Here is a 20,992-nt window from a genome sequence, read left to right as displayed (position 1 = left end):
AATGACTCCCAGGCTGCGCACCTGGTCCTTCAGGGGCACAGTTACCCCATTCAGGACCAGGGAATCCTCCACACCTGCCCGCCTCCTGTCCCCCAAAAACAGTACTTCTGTCTTGTCAGGATTCAACCTCAATCAATTAATAATAATAGTTGTTGTTGTTGTTGTTGTTGTAGATTTAGGTGGAAAGGAGAAAAAGCACTGGATGTTATCAGCATGCTAGTGAAATCAACACCAAAATTTCAGACCGCCTTTCCCAGCAGATTGATGTAAATGTTATATAACATGGCAGACAGGACAGAACCCTGAGGGACCCCGCAGACCAATGGTCAAAGTGTCAAACGAGAGCCCCTCAGCACTACCTTCTGGGTGTGCCCACCAGAAGGGAATAGAGCCATGGTACAACTGTTCTTTCAAGTCCCATCCCAGCAAGGTGGCCCAGAAGGACAGCCAACAGGGACACACACAGTCAGTCCAGCCCCCAGTGTAAGACACCTACCAAGGCGACCAAAGTCATCTTTGTCCCATAACCAGGCCTGAAACCATATTGAAATGGATCGAGATGACCCCTTTCCTCCAGAAACCCTCCACATGTTCCAGTACCTTGCTCAAGAATGGGATATTAGAGACTGGCCAATAATTATCCAATATGGTGGGATACAGTGAGGGCTTTTAAAAAGAGGTCTTAAAACTGCCTCTTTTAGGCCTGCTGGAATTGTGCCTTGTTGTAAGGAGGCACTGACCGGTCACCTTCACCCACTCAGCCAGTCCCCTGCTGGCCATTTCGATGAGCCAGGAAAGACAAGGACCTAGCACACATGTGGTAGCTCTCACATTGTCAAGGATCCTCTTCACATCCTTGGGGTGTGCAAATTGAAAAGTATCCATTAACAATGGACAAGCAAAGGCCAAAGTTACATCCACCAGGCTTGTATCAATTATAGTGTCCAAGTCAGAATGGATCAGAACAATTTTGTCAGGGAAGCGCTGCACAAATAGTTCACAGCGGGCCATTGAGTGGTCTAAACTCTCCTCACACGGGTCAGAGTGTAAAAGACCCCTAATCACTTGAAACAGCTCCATTGGACAGCTCCTCACTGATACAAATGAGGCAGAGAAAAAAAGATTTATTTGCTCCCTGTACTGCCACAGAGTAGGGATTCAAAGAGGCTCTATCCTGTGCTTGGTCAGACTCATTTCATCACAGAGAACCAGGGGACACTCAGAAGTGATCCTGTCCACTGCCCAGGTAATTTCTCTGTTCCAGAAGTCTACCAGGGCTTTGATGGTTGCTTGCCAAGGTGACAGAAAACTCTTCAAGCGCCACCAGGAATCCATTCGGATCCATCAGTCTCCTGGGGCAGACCATCTTAATTGGTTGGCCCACCCTTGCAAAGGCTCTGAGTTCCAAGGAGTCTAATACCTGGCAACCCAGGTATATACAGTGGTGCCCCGCAAGACAAACGCCTCGCAAGACGGAAAACCCGCTAGACGAAAGGGTTTTCCATTTTGGAGGCGCTTCGCAAAACGAATTTCCCTATGGGCTTGCTTCGCAAGACGAAAATGTCTTGCAAGTTCCTGCGGGTTTTTTCCCCTCCCCCCTTTTTCTAAGCCGCTAAACCGCTTATCAGCTGATCTGCTAAGCAGCTAAGCCACTAAAAGCCGCTAAGCCGCTAATAGCGCTAATCTGCTAAGTCAATGGGCTTGCTTCGCAAGACGAAAAAACCGCTAGACGAAGAGACTCGCGGAACGGATTAATTTCGTCTTGTGAGGCACCACTGTAGCTAGAATGCACCCCACAGATTGTGGGAATATTTAGGAGCGATAATAGCAAGTACTTCTTACTGCAGTGCATGGTAAAACTACGGAACTTGCTCGCACAGGAGGCAGTGATGGCCACCAACCTAGATAGCTTTAAATGAAGACTAGACAAATTTAAGGAGGCTATTAGGGGAGAGTGTTCTTGTGCTCCGATCTTGCTTGCTGGTTTCCCACAGGCATCTGGCTGGCCATTGTGAGAACAGGATGCTGGACCAGGTGGGCCACTGGCATGTTCCCTCTGGTTTTTGGATCAATAAAGGTGCCAGCATGGCCAAGAACTTGGGTAGGCAAACTAAGGACCGGGGGCTGGATCCGGCCCAATCGCCTTCTAAATCCGGCCCGCGGACGGTCCAGGAATCAGCATGTTTTTACATAAATAGAATGTGTCCTTTTTCAGATTAAAGAAGTTTTTAAGTTGGATAAAAAGGTAGGATTCCAGGTGGAAAAATCAAAGCTAGAAACTGAACTGTTAGAACCCAGCTCTAAGATACTTTCAAGAATGTATAATTTGCTGTTAAAATGGAATACACAGGATGAAATGGTCAAATCAGCCATGATAAAATGGGCACAGGACATAGGGTACAACATTATGTTTGCTGACTGGGAAAAGTTATGGACCACAGGTTTGAGATTTACGGCATGTAATGCCTTGAAAGAAAATATTATGAAAATGATATACAGGTGGTACATGACCCCAGTCAAGCTTGCAAAGATATACCATGTGTCTGATAATAAATGTTGGAAGTGTAAAGAAGCTGAAGGAACATTCTTTCACCTCTGGTGGACTTGCCCTAGAGTGAAGGCTTTCTGGGAAATGATTTATAATGAACTGAAAAAGGTATTTAAGTATACCTTCCCTAAGAAACCAGAGGCCTTTCTCTTGGGCATTGTTGGTCAGAGTGTGCAAAAGAAGGATCGAACCTTTTTTATGTACGCTACAACAGCAGCAAGGATACTCATCGCTAAAAGCTGGAAAACTCAAGAATTACCCACACTGGAAGAATGGCAGATGCAACTGATAGACTACATGGAACTGGCGGAGATGACGGGCAGAATCCGAGACCTGGGAGAAGAACTGGTGGAGGAAGACTGGAAGAAATTCAAGGACTATCTACAAAAATATTGTAAATTGTATGATCGTTAAGAAAGATGTAAGATTAGCAAAAACATGGCTTCAACAAACTAGTTATAAAGAATATAAATTTAAATTCAATCGGAAGATGAAAAGATAAATTTGGGATAATTAATATTTTATGATTAAGTTTCAATAAGAGTATGTTAAATCCCAAAATTTGAGACATTAAATTTTGGAAAATTATATTATATGAATTAAATCAAGTTAATAATTTGCTGGTAAAATTTATGTTTAGAAAGCAGGAACAAGAGATGTGAGGAAGTCCAAAGTTGAGAATGAAATGTGGATAATGGAAAATATTATGTTATTATGAATGTCTTTTATTGGTTATATAAAATTTAATAAATATTATTAAAAAAAAAATAGAATGTGTCCTTTTATTTAAAATGCATCTCTGGGTTATTTGTGGGGCCTAGGAATTCGTTCATTTTTTCCCTTCAAAATATAGTCCAGGCCACCACAAGATCTGAGGGATAGTGGACTGGCCCCCTGCTGATAAAGTTTGCCAAGAAGATGCCAGTGTGGTTAATTGGAAGAGCCAGCCTTCCTTCTCCTTCGCCTCAGAGGAGGATGCGGACCTTCCTAGAACTTGTGGTCTCTCTCCAGCTGCTGTTGGTCTCTCTTGCCTTCCATGCTACCAATTCCAATAGATACCACCCACCACTTAAGCAGGATGCTGGCGGCCACACTGGGCTCTGAAGTGGGAACCGTGGCACAGCCTCCAAGCCGTGGCTCCCCCACCAAACATGGGAACTATAGTTTTTTTGAGGGGCTCTGATTTCACAGAGCTACAGTTCCCAACATACTAGAGCTCCCAAGATACTCCGACTGTTCAAGTGGTGCATGAGGCACTTTGACAGCATGGTGTGGGCGGTGCTTTGCCGCTACAACTCTGATAGGAGTTGCTTTAGGAACAGGCACAGCAGCAGGCCAAAAAGCAAGCCAACTCTGCTTTTAACTTAATCTCCCCCACCTATTGTTAAAAGGTAAAGGGAACCTGACCATTAGGTCCAGTTGTGACCGACTCTGGGGTTGCGGTGCTCATCTTGCTTTATTGGCCGAGGGAGCCGGCGTACGGCTTCCAGGTCATGTGGCCAGCATGACTAAGCCGCTTCTGGCGAACCAGAGCAGCATACGGAAACGCCATTTACCTTCCCACCAGAGTGGTACCTATTTATCTACTTGCACATGACGTGCTTTCGAACTGCTAGGTGGGCAGGAGCACAGACCAAGCAATGGGCGCTCACCCTGATGCGGGGATTCGAACCACCAACCTTCTGATCAGCAAGTCGTAGGCTCTGTGGTTTAACCCACAGCGCCACCCGCGTCCCGTTGTTGTTGTTGTTGTTGTTTAGTCGTTTAGTCATGTCCGACTCTTCGTGACCCCCTGGACCAGAGAACGCCAGGCCCTCCTGTCCTCCACTGCCCCCCGCAGCTTGGTCAGACTCATGCTGGTAACCTCGAAAACACTATCTAACCATCTCGTCCTCTGTCGCCCCCTTCTCCTTGTGCCCTCCATCTTTCCCAACATCAGGGTCTTTTCCAGGGAGTCTTCTCTTCTGATGAGATGGCCAAAGTACTGGAGCCTCAGCTTCACAATCTGTCCTTCCAGTGAGCACTCAGGGCTATTCTACAAGGCAGGCTCAAGCAGTATGTGGACCGAGAACTCCCAGAAGTGCAAGCTGGATTTAGAAGAGGCAGAGGAACCAGAGACCAAATTGCAAACATGCACTGGATTATGGAGAAAGCTAGAGAGTTCCAGAAAGACTTCTACTTCTGCTTCATTGACTATGCAAAAGCCTTTGACTGTGTCGACCACAGCAAACTATGGCAAGTTCTTAAAGAAATGGGAGTGCCTGATCACCTCATCTGTCTCCTGAGAAATCTCTATGTGGGACAAGAAGCTACAGTTAGAACTGGATATGGAACAACTGACTGGTTCAAAATTGGGAAAGGAGTACGACAAGGCTGCATTTTGTCCCGTTGTTAGGCGCGCCTTAATATTGGGACATACCATTCACGCAGAGGGGTGGAGGAAAGGAGATTTGACACTAGGGACTTCAGACTGCACTCTTTGCTGCTTTATTGCCTTCCCCCACCTCAAGCCCGTGTTAATCAATGTACGTAGCGAAACACTCTGGGCTTGAGTTTTTTTGGGGGGTCTTCTCTCGCTTCAGAGCCGGGCAACGTGAGGTGGTTCCTCCCAGCCGTTTCCCCAGTAACCGAGGGACCCGTTCGCAAAATGGCGCCTGGCGAGGCCTCGGCTCGGCTGCTCCTTTTCCGGGGCGGCGGCGGCGGCGGCGACTCGCTTTAGCGGCGGCTTCGCCTCGCCATGCTCGCCCGGCGGCTCCTTTGGGGGCTGCTGGCTTTTTTCGGCGCTGGAGCCCAGGATGGGAATCCGGGTGGGTAGGAAAGGGCAACGTGCGCTTCGGCGCTTCTCCTGTGCATTTGTTGGCTTGGTTGTAAGTTGCCCTGAGCAGGATGAAGCAGCTAAGAAATTCTAGCAATAGCATATGCGTGACAGGCAGAAATCTTGCAGGTGCAGGCGGTGCCCCACTTCGTCACCTCGCCGCGCTGGGTAAAAAGCCTCACCTGTTTTGTTTCTGCCTGCCGCGCAGCTGTGGAAGCACAGGAGCCCGCTCACGAGGCGCGTGGGTTTGGGGAGCAAACAGATGACAACCTAAAGCCTTAGGAAACAAGGCACTTGAGGTGGTCATTTTTCTTTTGTCACCCTGCAAAACTCTTTAAGTGCTTCCCCTCCCTCTGCCCAGCCTCCCAGGATGTCAGACCTTGTGCAGTGCAAGTCAGGCAACGTTTCTTTTCCTTGTGCTCCACAGTTCAAAGGGATCCCACAGGGCATCAAAACAAAAGGTGCCTCTGTTCTATTACGTATTTCTGTAAACTAAAAGGTAAAGGTAAAGGTACCCCTGCCCGTACGGGCCAGTCTTGACAGACTCTGGGGTTGTGCGCCCATCTCACTTAAGAGGCCAGGGGCCAGCGCTGTCCGGAGACACTTCCGGGTCACGTGGCCAGCGTGACATCGCTGCTCTGGCGAGCCAGAGCCGCACACGGAAACGCCGTTTACCTTCCCGCTGGTAAGCGGTCCCTATTTATCTACTTGCACCCGGAGGTGCTTTCGAACTGCTAGGTTGGCAGGCGCTGGGACCGAGCAGCGGGAGCGCACCCCGCCGCAGGGATTCGAACCGCCGACCTTTCGATCGGCAAGCCCTAGGCGCTGAGGCTTTAACCCACAGCGCCACCTGCGTCCCCTATTTCTGTAAACTAGCCCAAGAAAATTTCTTAAGACTTAATCACAAACAGCTTTCTACTTAGAGGGGTCTGAAATGAAATCCCTAAAAGGGGGAAATTGTCTGTCTCTAGATAATAACAAAAAATATCGCGTCACTTGGAAAACTTAACAAATTTATTATGGATAAGCCTTTTGTACACTGCAGTCCCCTTCAGCTGATGCATGGGGTTATAGTTATATGCTGGATTGGGTGCAGGGATTATAAAGAGTGAGGTCAGGGGGATTGAAATGCACAAAAGTACAGGCAGTGATAACATTTTTTTTATTCCACAAGTGCTAATGTTGATTATATTTGTAGGTTTTCAGCCTCCCTTTATCTACATGTCTGGGCCTGTAGTCACTGCTTCTTTGGTGAGCAGTCCCTCAGATGTTTTCACTATTGCTGTGGCAGACAATGAAACAGGTAAGATTCCTTTGACGCTGCTTTTTTCAAATTGGGTGTGTTTAAATACCATAGAAATTGTGGGACCATTTTGCTGTCTCAAAGATCACTTGGGACTGAGTACATGAACTTTCCTACTTCTACCATCTCTCAAAGTGATGAAGTGAGAGAGAAGAGTAAATCTGAAAGTATTCATATTGCTCTTTGCTCTCTTCCAGGAATGTTGCCGCTTGCAGATTGTACTGGAAGAAACAAAACTGGTGACTGGAGTTTGAATGTAACGTATCAAGGGGTTAGTAGAAAAATCCCATAAGCCATCCTTCCATTGTGGTTCAATATTTTAACTGTATACTTCTTAAGTACTCCATTGACTCTAATTTTGTGCATTTTTGAACTATGGGATTAGACTGTTACTGCCTGCCATAAAGGACTCCTGCCTTTCACATAAGCGAATATTTATTTTATTTGTTTGTTACACTTGCATACTCTCCACCAATTATGTCTTCTGAGTGGTTTGCAATTTTTTAAAAAATTACAATATACAATAAAAAATTTAAAACAATAAAGAACTATAAGCAATACAAATTGCACAATCAATTTAAAACCAACAATGTGATAAGAAATTGATGCAAAAAAAATAATACCATCAAAAATACATACCTGTCACAAAGGCTTGTTAAAATGAGAACTGCACAGTTAACGCAATCCCACACAGAATCCCAAATAATATCTCTTTCTGTGGTCGTTTTACACATGTATCACTGATCATTGGGTGTTTTCCCACTAGCATTGCAATACTAAACACATTTTGTTTGGTGCTTGTTAATTATTGCTCTTCCAGCCCCTCCCATTTAATTGACAGAGGAAAATACACTGACTAGTGTTGAAGGTCACTTTTCCAGCAAGATGTGTTTGAAATTTGTGTGATGTTTAGTAAATGTATTAAAAGGTAAAGGTAAAGGTACCCCTGCCCGTACGGGCCAGTCTTGACAGACTCTGGGGTTGTGCGCCCATCTCACTTAAGAGGCCAGGGGCCAGCGCTGTCCGGAGACACTTCCGGGTCACGTGGCCAGCGTGACATCGCTGCTCTGGCGAGCCAGAGCCGCACACGGAAACGCCGTTTACCTTCCCGCTGGTAAGCGGTCCCTATTTATCTACCTGCACCCGGAGGTGCTTTCGAACTGCTAGGTTGGCAGGCGCTGGGACCGAGCAGCGGGAGCGCACCCCGCCGCAGGGATTTGAACCGCCGACCTTTCGATCGGCAAGTCCTAGGCGCTGAGGCTTTAACCCACAGCGCCACCTGCGTCCCTGTATTACCTGCCATCAAACTGTGTGTTTCAGAATGTTTCCAGAGTGATGGTATCTTTGACCAGGAGTCTGCAGCTGTGTACTTCCAATCTGACCAATTGCTGCACAGAAGCCCTCTGCTTGGTTGAAGCTTTGCAAGTCTCGGCTTGTCGAGACTCGGTGGTGGTGGCCCATCTGTTGATCCAAGCTGAAATATATGCTAATACGTCCTCAGGAAATGTGACAGGAAAAGGAGAAGGTATTTCAGTCGCTGTTGCTTTATGTTATATTTTAGAGTTTCCTTTTCTGCTTCTCTGTGATACTCTGTGTGTTTTTTCACTGAGGCTTCAGCCTTTTGATGCAGCTGTCCCATTAGACTTCAAAAGTCCTATATAAGTATATGGAGAAGAGGCAACTTTGCCTACAAAATGGAAGAACTTTCTCCACCCTGCGCCATATTTGCCTCTCTCTCTGTGTGTGTATATATCTAAAAGTTCAGGGAGAGGCAGGCTGGGGAAACCCAGTCAGACGGGCAGGGTACAAATAATTAAAATTATTATTAAGATTCAAATGCGGTTGATTTCCCAGCAGAACCAGTGGAGTGTCCCTGCTCCCCATGTTTTTTCCACTGCAGTCAGATGGACCGGCTGCCACTAGATAACAGCTGTGGGGTGGGGAGGAGCGCCTTAAGTTTCAGAGCTGAAGTTATTTTTCTCCTTTTTTAAATAGATAGTACAACAGTGATCCCCAATCAAGTGTTTCAGCCACTGGGATCTTGTCCTTGCAATCTCACTGCAGGAGCCTGTGATATCCGTTGCTGCTGTGATTTGGTACTATTTCTACATTTAAATTTGAAAACTTTCTTCATTGTAAGCATTCTTAGGGAAAATCTACAAAAATGCCTGCAATATTATTTGCCAGAGAACTTTATGTACTTTATATTTAGCACTATGACACAATAAACCAACAATGGTTGTAACTTCTGGTCTTCAGAAGTTGAACTAATTTAATAAGAAGAGAAATATATGAAAAAATGTGGCTGATGGCTCCTGGGGTTGATAAACAGCAGGGGTCGCCTCCGCAGTGTCTGCCCTGCTTACCTTTTCTTTCTTAAAAAGTGCATGTAAGATGCACTTTGACCATGTAAGTGCATGTAAGATGCAAGTCTCTTTGTCCATCTAGCCCAGTATTTTCTGCTCTGACTGGAGTGGATCTTCCGGGTTTTAGGTGTTGTCTTTCGCCCACTTGCTACCTGTGATCCGTTTAACTCAGGTGTGGGGAACCTTTGGACCTCTGGATGTTGCTGTGCTATGACTCCCATCATCCTTGCCATTCAACATTCTTGGTGAGGCTGCTGGGAGCTGTAGTTCAGTGTGTAGTTCCCCACACCTGTTTTAACTGGATGTGCCAGGGATTGATGAATCTGGGACCTTCTGCATGCAGGGCATGTGCTCTACCACTGAGCTACAGTCACTCCCCAAAGCTTGTGCTTTATTGTACCACGTCTTTTTAGTTTGGCAAAAAGTAGAACCCTTTTTTCCCCTTTTCCTTTTTCTAGGAATGCACCTCAGAGATGAAGCAACTGTTCAATGGGTCATGTTTTAAAGGAATATTTGGTGGGGATGTCAGTCCACCTTTTGACCAATTGTGCTCTGTTCCGACGGGGAACAATGCCCCTGACTGGTTTCCCTTCCTATGTGTGCAGTCTTCCATTAACAACACACCTTTCCGGGGTTATTTCTATCATGGGGCTGTGTAAGTATGGAGACTTATCTGGGATATGTGCATTCCTGTGAGATAGTCCCTAACTAAGTGCATGCAAGTGACACAGTTTCTCTCCACCTCTTGTGATTGCACAGTTTTGTTAATTTTCTCTTTTTAGTATGTTTCCGGCAGTGGAATTACCTCTTCCCACCAATTCCGTCATCCAATAATATTTTTAAAAGAAACAATGAGCACTTTATGAACCTTTCATTCTCATAAAACTTATTTATTAAGACATTTATATATCACCTTTCATTGTAAAATAAGTAAGGCACTTTATAGAATAAAATCAATGCAATAAAACAGTAAGTTACTAAAAGCACAGATATCACAGATACCCAGAATTTCCAATAGAGCCACTACTGAAAGGCAGTACTTAGGGAATGCCATCGCAAATAGCTATGTTTCAAACAACCAGCATTACTGTAGGTTCCTGCCATATCAAATATATTTGCTGTCAATCAGGGCAGCCTTTGCCAGTCAGGTGCTGTAGACCAAAACACCTTAAAAGCACCAAACAGTTGCAACCAGCACAGCTGTGCTGGCTGAGGCTAATGGGAATCATAGTCCAAAACGTTTGGAGGGTCCCAGGTTGACAAAGGCTGGTACAGAGCTCTTCCTCCCTGTCCTGGTTTTTGCTCAGGTCCCCACCAATGAAGCTTCAGAAATGCTGTAGGACAGAGTAGGGAATCTGCAGCTCTTTGGTTGTTTTTTGGGCAGAAACTCATTATCCTGAGCACTGACCATGCAAGCTGGGGCTGATGTGAGTCGGTCTAACAACACCTGGAGAGCTCCAGGTTCTCCATCCCAGCGGTTCTCTTTCTCTGGGCCCCATGCTTTATTTTTAATTTTCTCGCACAGGCTGTACATTCTCTTGTTTCCTGTTGCCACAGACAGGATAATAAAACATATTTGGGAGGAGGGAGAGAACCAGCTGCAGAGATCTTCAAGCTATTACCCACTGCTCCCTCTTAGTTCATGTGCTGAGCAGATCTTGCTACCGCTACAAACATCAGAAGAGCCTGGCTGTTGGATTGGACCAAAGGCTTGGCAGCTAGTCCAGCATCCTGGCTCCAATGGCAGCCAAGCAGAGTATGGAGGAAGCAGTCCTCTTCCGTTGTTCTTCCCCTCAAGCTGATACCGAGTGGCATTCTGCTGTTTTACACGAATGTTACTTTTGATCTATCAGTGGCCGCTAGTCTGACTAGCTACTCGGCCATCTGAGCTAGAGGCTATCATAACATCATGTGGCAATGTGTTTGATGACTGAAGTACAGTATGTACTTCTGAAGGAATACTTCTTTTTATCAGCCCTGAATCTTCTGATCAGTTTCATTGAGGGATCCTGAGTTTGAGAATTATAAGAGAGAAAGAAAAGCTCTGTCTCCACTCACCAAGCATAATGCTGTGATTCTGTAGAAACTGAAGGCTTTAATAGTATGCAAATGTGGGTTGTTGTTTTTTTAAAAAATGTTTTTTTGCAGTTCTTCACCCCGAGTTTCTTCATTTAAAGTACCATTACAAACCATCCCAGGAAAACTTTCCAGTGGTTACAGACAAGGAGACCCAGTTATGACTGTTCAGAATGGGTATTTTACAGTTCCTCAGGTAATGACAGCCTGCTTGAGTGAGTGACACCCCCACCCCCACCTTGGCTCTTTTTGTGTTTGCTTAGAGCAGTGTGAGGGACCTCTGGCTCATGGGATAAATGGCACCCACCAAGCTCCTAAATCAGGCGTTTGGGAGCCTCCCTAGGTCACGCCCCTCCTTCCAAAACATCTGCTGCCCCCTGCTGTGTATCCCCTTCATGTGCTTTTGCCTGGCTGGAATTTATCTTTGAACTCTTGCTTGCCTGGATGAAGAAACACGGGATGTAGAGGCTGTCTTTTGTGTGGCTGGACTACAGTATGACCTACTGTACAAAGATCAGAGCCAAACCCACTGCTGCTCCTGCTTTTGCTTCTAGCCCTGCTCAGTTTTGCCTCTGACTGCACCCACCACTGGAATGCAGCTCCCACCCCAAAATTGTCCACTGAGGAAGTGGCCCTCAAGATGAAAAAAAGTTCTCTGCTGCTGGCTTTGAGCTTGTTTAGGAGAGAAAACAAATTTCACAAAAACAAATCTGATGTTCAGCTCTTTTCTTCCTATATGATGCAGCAATTCATAGCTGGGCAATGTGCAAGAAATGCCCCTGTTGCCTTCCTTCAGAATTTTGAAGCCGAATGTCTCAGCACATGTGATGGAGTGGGGAGCACGCCACCTAACATAGCAATAAACAGCGGTACTGGAGGTACGTTGGGATCAGAAATAATAGATTGCTCTTTGCTCCATCAGAATGAAGTTGATTGAAGTGTTATTTTCTAATACCTGTGACCATTGTTTTCAGGCATGGCTGCCAGGCTTAAACTGTTCTTTATCTTTAAGAGTAAAATGAAGTAAAATGATGCAAGGTACAGTGGTGCCTCGCAAGACGAAATTAATCCGTTCCGTGGGGCTCTTCGTATAGCGGTTTTTTCGTCTTGCGAAGCAAGCCCATTGACAGTTTAGCGGATTAGCGCTATTAGCGGTTTAGCGGCTTTTAGCAGATCAGCTGATAAGCGGCTTATCAGCAGATCAGCTGATAAGCGGCTTAGGGCTTAGGAAAAGGGGGGAAAAAGGGAAAAAACCCCGCAGGAACTCGCAAGACATTTTCGTCTTGCGAAGCAAGCCCATAGGGAAATTCGTTTTGCGAAGCGCCTCCAAAATGGAAAACCCTTTCGTCTAGAGGGTTTTCCGTCTTGCGAGGTGTTCGTCTTGCGGGGCACCACTGTATAATTTGACCTGGCTCTTCTCCCAAATCGTACTGTGAGCTTGCAAACACTGATCCACCAACAATATATACATACATGTAGGTCGAACTCAAGGTAGTGTGCCTATAGGTCCTAGATAATTTCCTGTCTGGGTACTGACCACAACCTGAAGACCTGCTTAGCTTCAACAAGAATGCTGCATTCGCTGCTTTCAGACCATGCCCTGACAACAAAGGGCACTACTGGGACTGATAGTGTCAAGTCATCGGTTGAAAAGAAGAAAGAACTGCAAGTGCCTCCTCCCCAACCAACTGGTTGCTAGGTTCAGGAATCCTGCTATTCAAGCTGCATATCCATCATCATTTTTATGCTGACTGGCCTGTTCAGTTCAATTTTCTTTTTTAGATGAGCCAGTCATATTTTGCATTGTTTTGCATTATTTTATGTAGTGCAATACCTTGATATTTTACGAGTGGGAGATATATGAATACGTCTATAAATAAATCATAATCTTTCCTCCTGTGCAAGTTATGCTCTAGAAAACCGTCTGTATGTCTTATTCTGCATCTGGGATCCCCCTTTCTGCAATTACAATCTGCTTTGTTGCAGGTTGTTTTTCAGACTTGTTGCACTCAATAATCTGTTTGTTTTCTTGCCAGACAGCATCAAGCCACAGGTGACCCATGAGAGGAAAGACACTGATGTAGGTAGCTGCACTGGCAGAGGTAAGTCTGTGTTCAACTCTCTCTCTAAATCACCAGATCCCTAGAGCTTTCTTTAAATTACAATGAAATTTGGATTTCATACAAATTGTTTTTTGTGTTCAGAATGCAGAAATGTGACCTTTGGAGAAGATTATACAGTCGTATGGGAAGGCAAGAGAATAATAGAAATAAAAGTCACCGTCGTTTCTGGAGCAGTATGTCCAGAAGGTACCGTCATATTTCTTTTTTGCATTCCTTGCTCAGTTTCTCACCCGCTCCCAATCCTTGTTGTTTATATGGCATAATCTTGAGACATTATTGGAGTGTGACATGAAAGAGAATTTTCAGCTCGGTGGCTGGTAAGATGGGGCCAGCAAATCCTGAGCCCCATGGCATACTGTTTTTAAACCCAAGGAGAACTGGTGATATTGAATGCGGGTCTGCTGTTCAAATAGAGTGAGGAGGGGAACAACCTTTCTTTTTGCTGCCTCTGTTCAAGTACTGGGTTGCCTCAAGCCCACCACCCTTTCTGAACGTGCCAAATACTTGCTGTATCCAGGTCTGGGTAACTTCTCCCACTTGCTTCAGAGGCAGGAGAATGGAAATGACTTCATGCTTGGTCTATTTCAGTAGGTGGAGCCTCCATCAACTCCAGTCATGCATGCTGTGAGGCAAAAGACCTCTCAGGAGAGCTTTCACAGACCTCTAGCTCTGTGCAACAAAAGAAGTTCACTGGATTTGACATTTGTTGACATCTGCTATATATGCCCCATTGAAAGAAAAACCAAGCAAAAAAGAGCAGGACATCCTTTGTGCTGGTTGTATCATATCTTGAGGTTCTTCTCCTGTAGCTACAAATACAGTGGTGTCTCGCAAGACGAAATTAATCCGTTCCGTGAGGCTCTTCGTATAGCGGTTTTTTTGTCTTGCGAAGCAAGCCCATTGACAGCTTAGCGGATTAGTGCGTTTAGCGGCTTTTAGCGGATCAGCTGATAAGTGGCTTAGGGCTTAGGAAAAGGGGGGAAAAAGGGAAAAAACCCCGCAGGAACTCGCAAGACATTTTCGTCTTGCGAAGCAAGCCCATAGGGAAATTCGTTTTGCGAAGCGCCTCCAAAACTGAAAACCCTTTCGTCTAGCGGGTTTTCCGTCTTGGAAGGCGTTCGTCTTGCGGGGCACCACTGTACTAAAGGGTTGCCCTGTAGCCACCATATATGCTGTGTATCCAGAAAAGTGCACATCTTGCCCTCTGCAGTGGTGTATAGAAATCACGAAAAGATCTATTCAGCTTTGAAATGATCTATATATAAGCAGAGAAATATCAGTGGGTTTTAAAGGATGCAGTATTGTATTAATTATCAAAATTTAGGTTATGATTTGTATGATAATTGCTGAATTAAAGGTTCAACAAAGTGGTTTCCTCCTTTTCATTAGCATTTATTGTGTATCCTTTTCCTTTTTCAGAGATACTGACACAGAAATTCACAGTCAACTTTGTGAGTGTAAACACTACAAGCAGAGAAGAATTGTCTGGGAATCCAGGTGAAAAGCCTCATTGGTGGTGTTTATATGCTCGCCAGAGAAAATGCAACATATTTGTAATGATGTATGTGGGGAGTGAAAATGTCAAAACCTGATGCTTTGGGTGTTAACTCTAGGAAGACTTAAGGTTGCAATCCCAACCCCTCACCTGGGTTTAAGCATTAAATTCAATAAAATTTACTTCTGAGCAGACATGGCTAAGAATGCACTATAACACAGTTATTTGACAGTATTGCTTGTCAACAATGATTAACATCTATAAAACTTCACACAAAACCATCTCTTTCTGTATAGGTTATCAAACTGGCAAACTGATTAGAGCAGCAAATCTGAATTCTTCCGATGCTGTCACCATTTTGCAACTTTGGAAGCCTGGTACTACATTTTGATATGGAGTGTTATAGAACCGTGATACAAATGAACATTTCAGAATTAGGTTTATCACCCTAACACTAATTTCAGTCTTCTATACTGTTTGGTTAAGGTAAGCTGCCCAGAGTGGCTGGGGAAACCCAGCCAGTTGGGCGGGGTATAAATAATGAAATAATAAATAGATAAATAAATAAATAAATAAATTTGTTTATTATTATTATAACAGTGTAATTGGAGTTGAAGGGACGCGGGTGGCGCTGTGGGTAAAACCTCAGTGCCTAGGACTTGCCAATCGTCAGGTCGGCGGTTCGAATCCCCGCGGCGGGGTGCGCTCCTATTGCTCAGTCCCAGCGCCTGCCAACCTAGCAGTTCGAAAGCACCCCCGGGTGCAAGTAGATAAATAGGGACCGCTTACTAGCAGGAAGGTAAATGGTGTTTCCGTGTGCTGCGCTGGCTCGCCAGATGCAGCTTGTCACGCTGGCCACGCGACCCGGAAGTGTCTGCGGACAGCGCTGGCTCCCAGCCTATAGAGTAAGATGAGCGCACAACCCTAGAGTCTGTCAAGACTGGCCCATACGGGCAGGGGTACCTTTACCTTTACAGTGGTGCCCCGCAAGACGAATGCCTCGCAAAACGAAAAACCTGCTAGACGAAAGGGTTTTCCGTTTTGGAGGCGCTTCGCAAAACGAATTTCCCTATGGGCTTGCTTCGCAAGACAAAATGTCTTGCGAGTTTTTCCGACTTTTTTCCCTTCCCCCCCCTTTTTCTAAGCCGCTAAGCCGCTTATCCGCTAAGCCGCTAAAAGCCGCTAAAAGCCGCTAAACCGCTAATAGCGCTAATCCGCTAATCCGTCAATGGGCTTGCTTCGCAAGACGAAAAAACCGCTAGACGAAGAGAATCGCAGAACGGATTCTTTTCGTCTTGCGAGGCACCACTGTACCTTTAATTGGAGTTGATATGTGTTTTGTTGATTCGAAATATACTGTAAAACTAACTATTAATATGTATTTATCTGATCTATGGCAGATACAGAGATAATTAGACACTGTTTCTACCTAAAGCCTTAGTTGGCTTGTCCGCTTTTGCTTCTGATATCATACCACTTTCCTTTGAAATGCTTCAGAAGGGAAATACTGAGATCTGCCATTTAAAATGCTTTCCTGAAACAGCGTTATAGTCTTGGTCCTGTGTAGAAGTGCTCTGTGACAGCTCAGTCACTTCAGCTTGGATTGAATTAAAACATCTCTGTTTCTAATGGATGTTAAAAGGTGAACTCAGTAAGATCTCAACATTATTATTTTATTGTGCACCTTAGTAATTTTTGTTTAAAAATTATATTACATAAAACTGTAAGCAAGAACCTGAAAAAAATATGAGGTTTTCTCAAGCAAATACTTCTGTTACATAGATGGCAGAGGCTTGTGTGCATCGGCAGGTCTCACACCAATTTTGTTCGGATTAAATTCAATCTCTGGATGCATTTTAGAAGTTGATCTTAAGGACGACTGCAATCAGTTGAGGTGAGATGGAGTGTTTTCTTCCCTTTTTCTACTTGTGGAAAGTCTGAAGTGATGAGGGAGTTTTAATCTCACATTGAAATTCTATCATTGGTTACATTTGAACATAACACTTAGCCATGGTTTCTTTTAACCATGGTTTGTTCAGCAAACTGTGAATTATCAAAGAGATGAGTATCCAAGCTTGTTTCTCTAAAGTGTGTTTTGATTTCATGCTGGTTTTGCTTTGTGCCTTTAGTGTGCATTGGACAACCAAACCATGGTTAAATAGGGCTGTTGTGTAGTTAAAATAAGCCATCAACAAATCATGGTTTCAAATTGAAGTTTGTTGCCAGAAAACAGACTATGGTTAGCTTGTGGGACTTGGTTTGGACGATAAAACAAAGCACACTTTGGCTAAACAAAAATCCCAGGACATTAAAGGAGAGCAATGTTTTCATCAACAAAGCTGTATTGGTTTCTGCTACCCTGAATAATTTATTTTCAAGTGTGGATAATTGTTATGTTCCAACTTCCATTATTGCAGGGAGAATGTTACCAAAAGACTTAATTCGTTGGTGCAAGCTACTCATGTCGGAAAGAGAGGGAACTCCTCTACTAGCGCTCCAGATGATTGGGTGGAAATTATTTGTGAGTACCAACATTCACTAGCATTGAGTCAATTGCTGAGTTTTCATTTAGTTAAAGTAAGTCATTCCCATTAAAAAATTAATTTAATAGCATATGGCATAACCACATGTATAAACATTTTGAGATAGTAACATTTTAAACACCACAAAGCATGACTATTTTTTCCATATTAGATTCAAAGTTGTGCAGTTGAATTTTGATATTTTAAAACAAATGAAATTACAGAATAATTGTTATACTGATTGAGGGGCCATCGGATGCAGTGGTGTCATGTGGTCCCAGGTTAAAGTCTGAAGACACATGAGGTCACCTCCTTGCAGAATCTAAGCAGGTCTGGGTCTGATCAGAAACTGGATGGGTAGTTGCCTACGAACTGTGCGTGTGCTGTCTTGGAAGACAGGCAGGATGTAGATGTAAGAAAATAGTATCTCCATGTATTTAAGAGTATAGGGTTGCTCTGTTTTCTGGAAAGCATGATTAATTATTCTGTCCTCTGCATATTTACTCAGCAGGTCATCTCATTGTGTTCAATTAGCCCTGCCCCTTAAAAAAATGAAAACAACAACATTGCCCCTTTTTCCTTGTTACCTTGAAAGAAAAAGATAAGCTGTTCAACACTGTTCAATAGTTCTCAGAACAATGTTTCCCCCCATTAACAGATTTAGATACGTTTGGTGCAGATACAAATGCAAGTTTTGGAGATTTGAAAGGGATTTGCCTTGATATTCCTACCCACTTGAATATTCAAATTATCACTGCTGATGTTGGAGCAGTAGAAGGGATTCCACAGCAGGAGATAGTTGGGGTACAGGTCAGGTACGTAAGAAAACTAGCTATGTTCGGCAGAACTGCTTTCTTTTTTTTCACAAATTTACAATGGTTTTATCCATTGTGTTGTACTCTGCACTGGGTGAGAAGAGTCTTGGGTCAATAAAAATACATTATGCAAATTAAGTAGATTTGTATTGTACCAATCTCCATTTTCTGCTAGAAGAGGGGCAATGCAATGTGTTATGCTAGACACTTGAGCCCTGGGAATACTGTAACTTACAGTTATTTATTCAATTCAATAAATTCACTACCTGCTCATCTAGATGAAGGCAAAGGATATTAAGATTGCTACCTTTTAAATGTGAGCCTAACTGATTACAATGCTCCCATCTAATGTTCAAAATCATTACAAGAAAGTAGGCAGTTGAAGTGAAATGCAAGTGTAAGATTGACCTTTGTCCTTTAAAGCAGATCTAACTGGTCACCTTATGTAAGGATATTGACAAAATCAAAGCTGCTATAACAGTATGCAGCCTAATATTGTAGTGTTGTTGCTTGAGGTTTTGTAATATAGATTTTCTCTTCATATTTAGTATTTCAACAGTAACCTGGCAAGTTCAGTGTCCAATTGCCTGTGAAGATAAAGCCAGCTCTCTTTCTATCTCTGCTGCAGTGCAGTTTATTAAAATACCAGCACAACCCCCTGTTCCAATGACAAGGTAACCGTCTTGGATGCTATGTTACTGTAATTCTATTAGATGTGTTAATATCTATGGTTTATCTGATTTACATCCTGTGTCCTTTTAAAATGTGGGGTTTTTTTGGGGGGGGGCTATTGGGTGGTTGTTTTTATTTTTATTATTTATTTTGTGGTTTTATATCTTGATTTTATTCTGTGAACCACCCTGAGATCCCCAGGTATATAAATCATAATAGTAATAATAATAGCATCAGTTAAACATTGAATTTGGCTTAATAGAAAAAAGGGGTAGTCATTTTGATACCTGAGTAGCTTGGCACAGTGTATGCATTGGACCGGGGTCACCAACCTTTTTGGAACAGAGAGCACATTTTGAATTATGTGGAAGTGTTGTGGGCACCAGTCACAAAATAGCTGCAGTGGGCTGTGACATAACAATATGGCTGCCATGGGGGCATAGTATAACACAGAATTGGAACAAGTAAACACCATTGCTGCTCCCCCCCCCCATGCTTACCATGGTAAGTCAGCTGTGTCCTGCTGGTCCTGATTGTGTTGATCACACAATAAGGATCTATCACACACACACATACACTGCCCCCCTCCCCACTGTCTATTAACAACAGGTAGCATTCCCCAGCATCAGGAAAAATTTACAAATCTAATAAAACAACAACATCCATCTGACTGTAATACGACTTTATTTTAAACTGTTTTGCAGATTTCAGATTAACTACACAGAATATGACTGCAAGAGGAATGATGTTTGCTGGCCAGAACTTCTTTATCCCTTGACACGCTACTACACTGGTAAAAAGATAGAGGGAACCTGGTGGTTTCTTGACAAGCATTCAGATGGGTTATTTACACAAGGGTGCCGAGCCTTGTTAAGGTGTTGCTGGACTCCAGTTCCCCATCATGCCTCACTTTGGCCACTCTGGCTGGGGCTGATGGGAACTGGAATCTTAGGAGGTTACATATCCCTTACAGCTTACAACTAAATAATTTGTAGGTGTTCTAGATGGGGATATGTACTAATTACAGGAACTTCCTTGCTCAGTATCAGTCCGTGCTATATTTGCAGTCAGGTGAATCTCATTGTGAGAGGTTCAAATGTGACATCACGTAGGGCTTTTACGGCGGTGGTTCTGGCTTTGGAATGACAGGACTCAAGACACAAATCAGCTACCATGTCATGTGTTATTACTACAGCTAATTACTGTTTCGAACTGTCTTTCAGGAGAACCGTACTCTCAGACACTTGCCAAAGGCTTGATGCTGGTATTTTTCATACTAGTTGCAGCTGTCCTGAGTGATCCTTGGAGGAGAATCCACAGAGCATGGAATAAGAGATGAATCCTCAGTTACCCAGAATAAAGCCAGCATTTTGTTAATGCTTTTCTGTACTTTTAATATGTGGCACTGGATGGAAAGAGACTTTTTAAAAAATGTATATTTTTCTAAGGGCAAAAAATAAAAAGATAAAAGTATTTGCAAAATGACAGCAGTGTTGTGAGTTTGTGAAATTGAAATAAGAATCCCCGCTGGACTTTGAAGTTTTCTGGGTAGCCTTGAGCCAGTCGCTGTCACTTGGCCTAACCTACCTTACAAGGTTGTTGTGAGGAGAAAGTGGGGAGAAAGGGAACCATGCATCCCACCCTTGAGCTCTTTGTAGGTGAAACAAACAATCCATCTAATTCAGATTTAAAAGGAAGCTAATAGGATCTGTATTTTTAAAATTTGGAATCAGCCTGTGTACACCACTAAATAAAACACTGCATTTGGATCCCGAGCGCCGAGGCTACGTCCAAACTAAGTAAACCTGAAGAGGCTTGCACTCTCATTGTATTTTATTGCTTTTCCAGTGCAGTCTACATTATCCAAATATTACAGCTTGGGAGTTGGGTTGTGGCTTTGTGAACTTTGCCTTGCATGCAGAACATATTTCGCTTCCTGTTGAGTGTGTTCCATTTGTAAACTGAATCCCCTGCTGCTATGGGAAAGCACGTCTTGGTTTAAGAACGCTTTGGTTTAAGAACGGACTTCTGGAACGGATTAAGTTCGAAAACCAAGGTACAACTGTATATTGAAATAAGTGTGTTGAATCAAAAGTCTTAACAAAACATCCTTAAACAATGAAAAGGCAACAATCATTTCATTTCCTACACCCTTTATTTTACACCACTGTAAATTTTTTTTAAAATAATAATTGGTGTTTGCTATTTAGATCAATCCGTATAGCTCATTGAGTAGAGCACGAGACCCTTAATCTCA

The 20,992-nt window shown here is 43.7% G+C and overlaps 1 protein-coding gene across 3 annotated transcripts; it reads left to right on the top strand.

Moving 5' to 3' along the window:
- Nucleotides 1-4,961: 4,961 nt before the first annotated feature.
- TCTN2 (tectonic family member 2) lies at nucleotides 4,962-20,220 on the top strand. Of its 3 annotated transcripts, none has more exons than XM_079956691.1 (18): nucleotides 4,962-5,073; nucleotides 6,562-6,666; nucleotides 6,864-6,937; nucleotides 7,987-8,191; nucleotides 8,662-8,762; nucleotides 9,491-9,687; nucleotides 11,181-11,304; nucleotides 11,854-11,986; nucleotides 13,145-13,210; nucleotides 13,313-13,417; nucleotides 14,651-14,728; nucleotides 15,023-15,103; nucleotides 16,509-16,620; nucleotides 17,144-17,247; nucleotides 17,907-18,063; nucleotides 18,612-18,737; nucleotides 19,440-19,528; nucleotides 19,959-20,220. In XM_079956691.1, the coding sequence occupies exons 2-18, from the start codon at nucleotides 6,585-6,587 to the stop codon at nucleotides 20,072-20,074; spliced, it is 1,950 nt and encodes a 649-aa protein (XP_079812817.1). In that variant the 5' UTR covers nucleotides 4,962-5,073; nucleotides 6,562-6,584; the 3' UTR covers nucleotides 20,075-20,220. The 3 variants fall into 3 exon arrangements, with proteins under 3 accessions (XP_079812817.1, XP_079812816.1, XP_079812815.1); XM_079956690.1 differs by lacking the exon at nucleotides 4,962-5,073 and adding an exon at nucleotides 5,174-5,355; XM_079956689.1 differs by lacking the exon at nucleotides 4,962-5,073 and adding an exon at nucleotides 5,411-5,824.
- Nucleotides 20,221-20,992: the final 772 nt, after the last annotated feature.

Source organism: Podarcis cretensis (assembly GCF_951804945.1).
Source record: "Podarcis cretensis genome assembly, chromosome: 16".
Taxonomy (NCBI): domain Eukaryota; kingdom Metazoa; phylum Chordata; class Lepidosauria; order Squamata; family Lacertidae; genus Podarcis; species Podarcis cretensis.
Note: the sequence above shows the minus strand (reverse complement) of the source record. Positions and strands in the feature narration are given on the sequence as shown.

Excerpts from the sequence above, each read along its gene's own strand:
- TCTN2 (XM_079956689.1), top strand. The coding sequence starts at position 5,734 with ATGTCAGACCTTGTGCAGTGCAAGTCAGGCAACGTTTCTTTTCCTTGT. Across the intron at positions 8,192-8,661 it reads TGTGACAGGAAAAGGAGAAG|ATAGTACAACAGTGATCCCC; the intron begins GTATTTCAGTCG and ends TTTTTTAAATAG. Across the intron at positions 19,529-19,958 it reads CTTGACACGCTACTACACTG|GAGAACCGTACTCTCAGACA; the intron begins GTAAAAAGATAG and ends ACTGTCTTTCAG.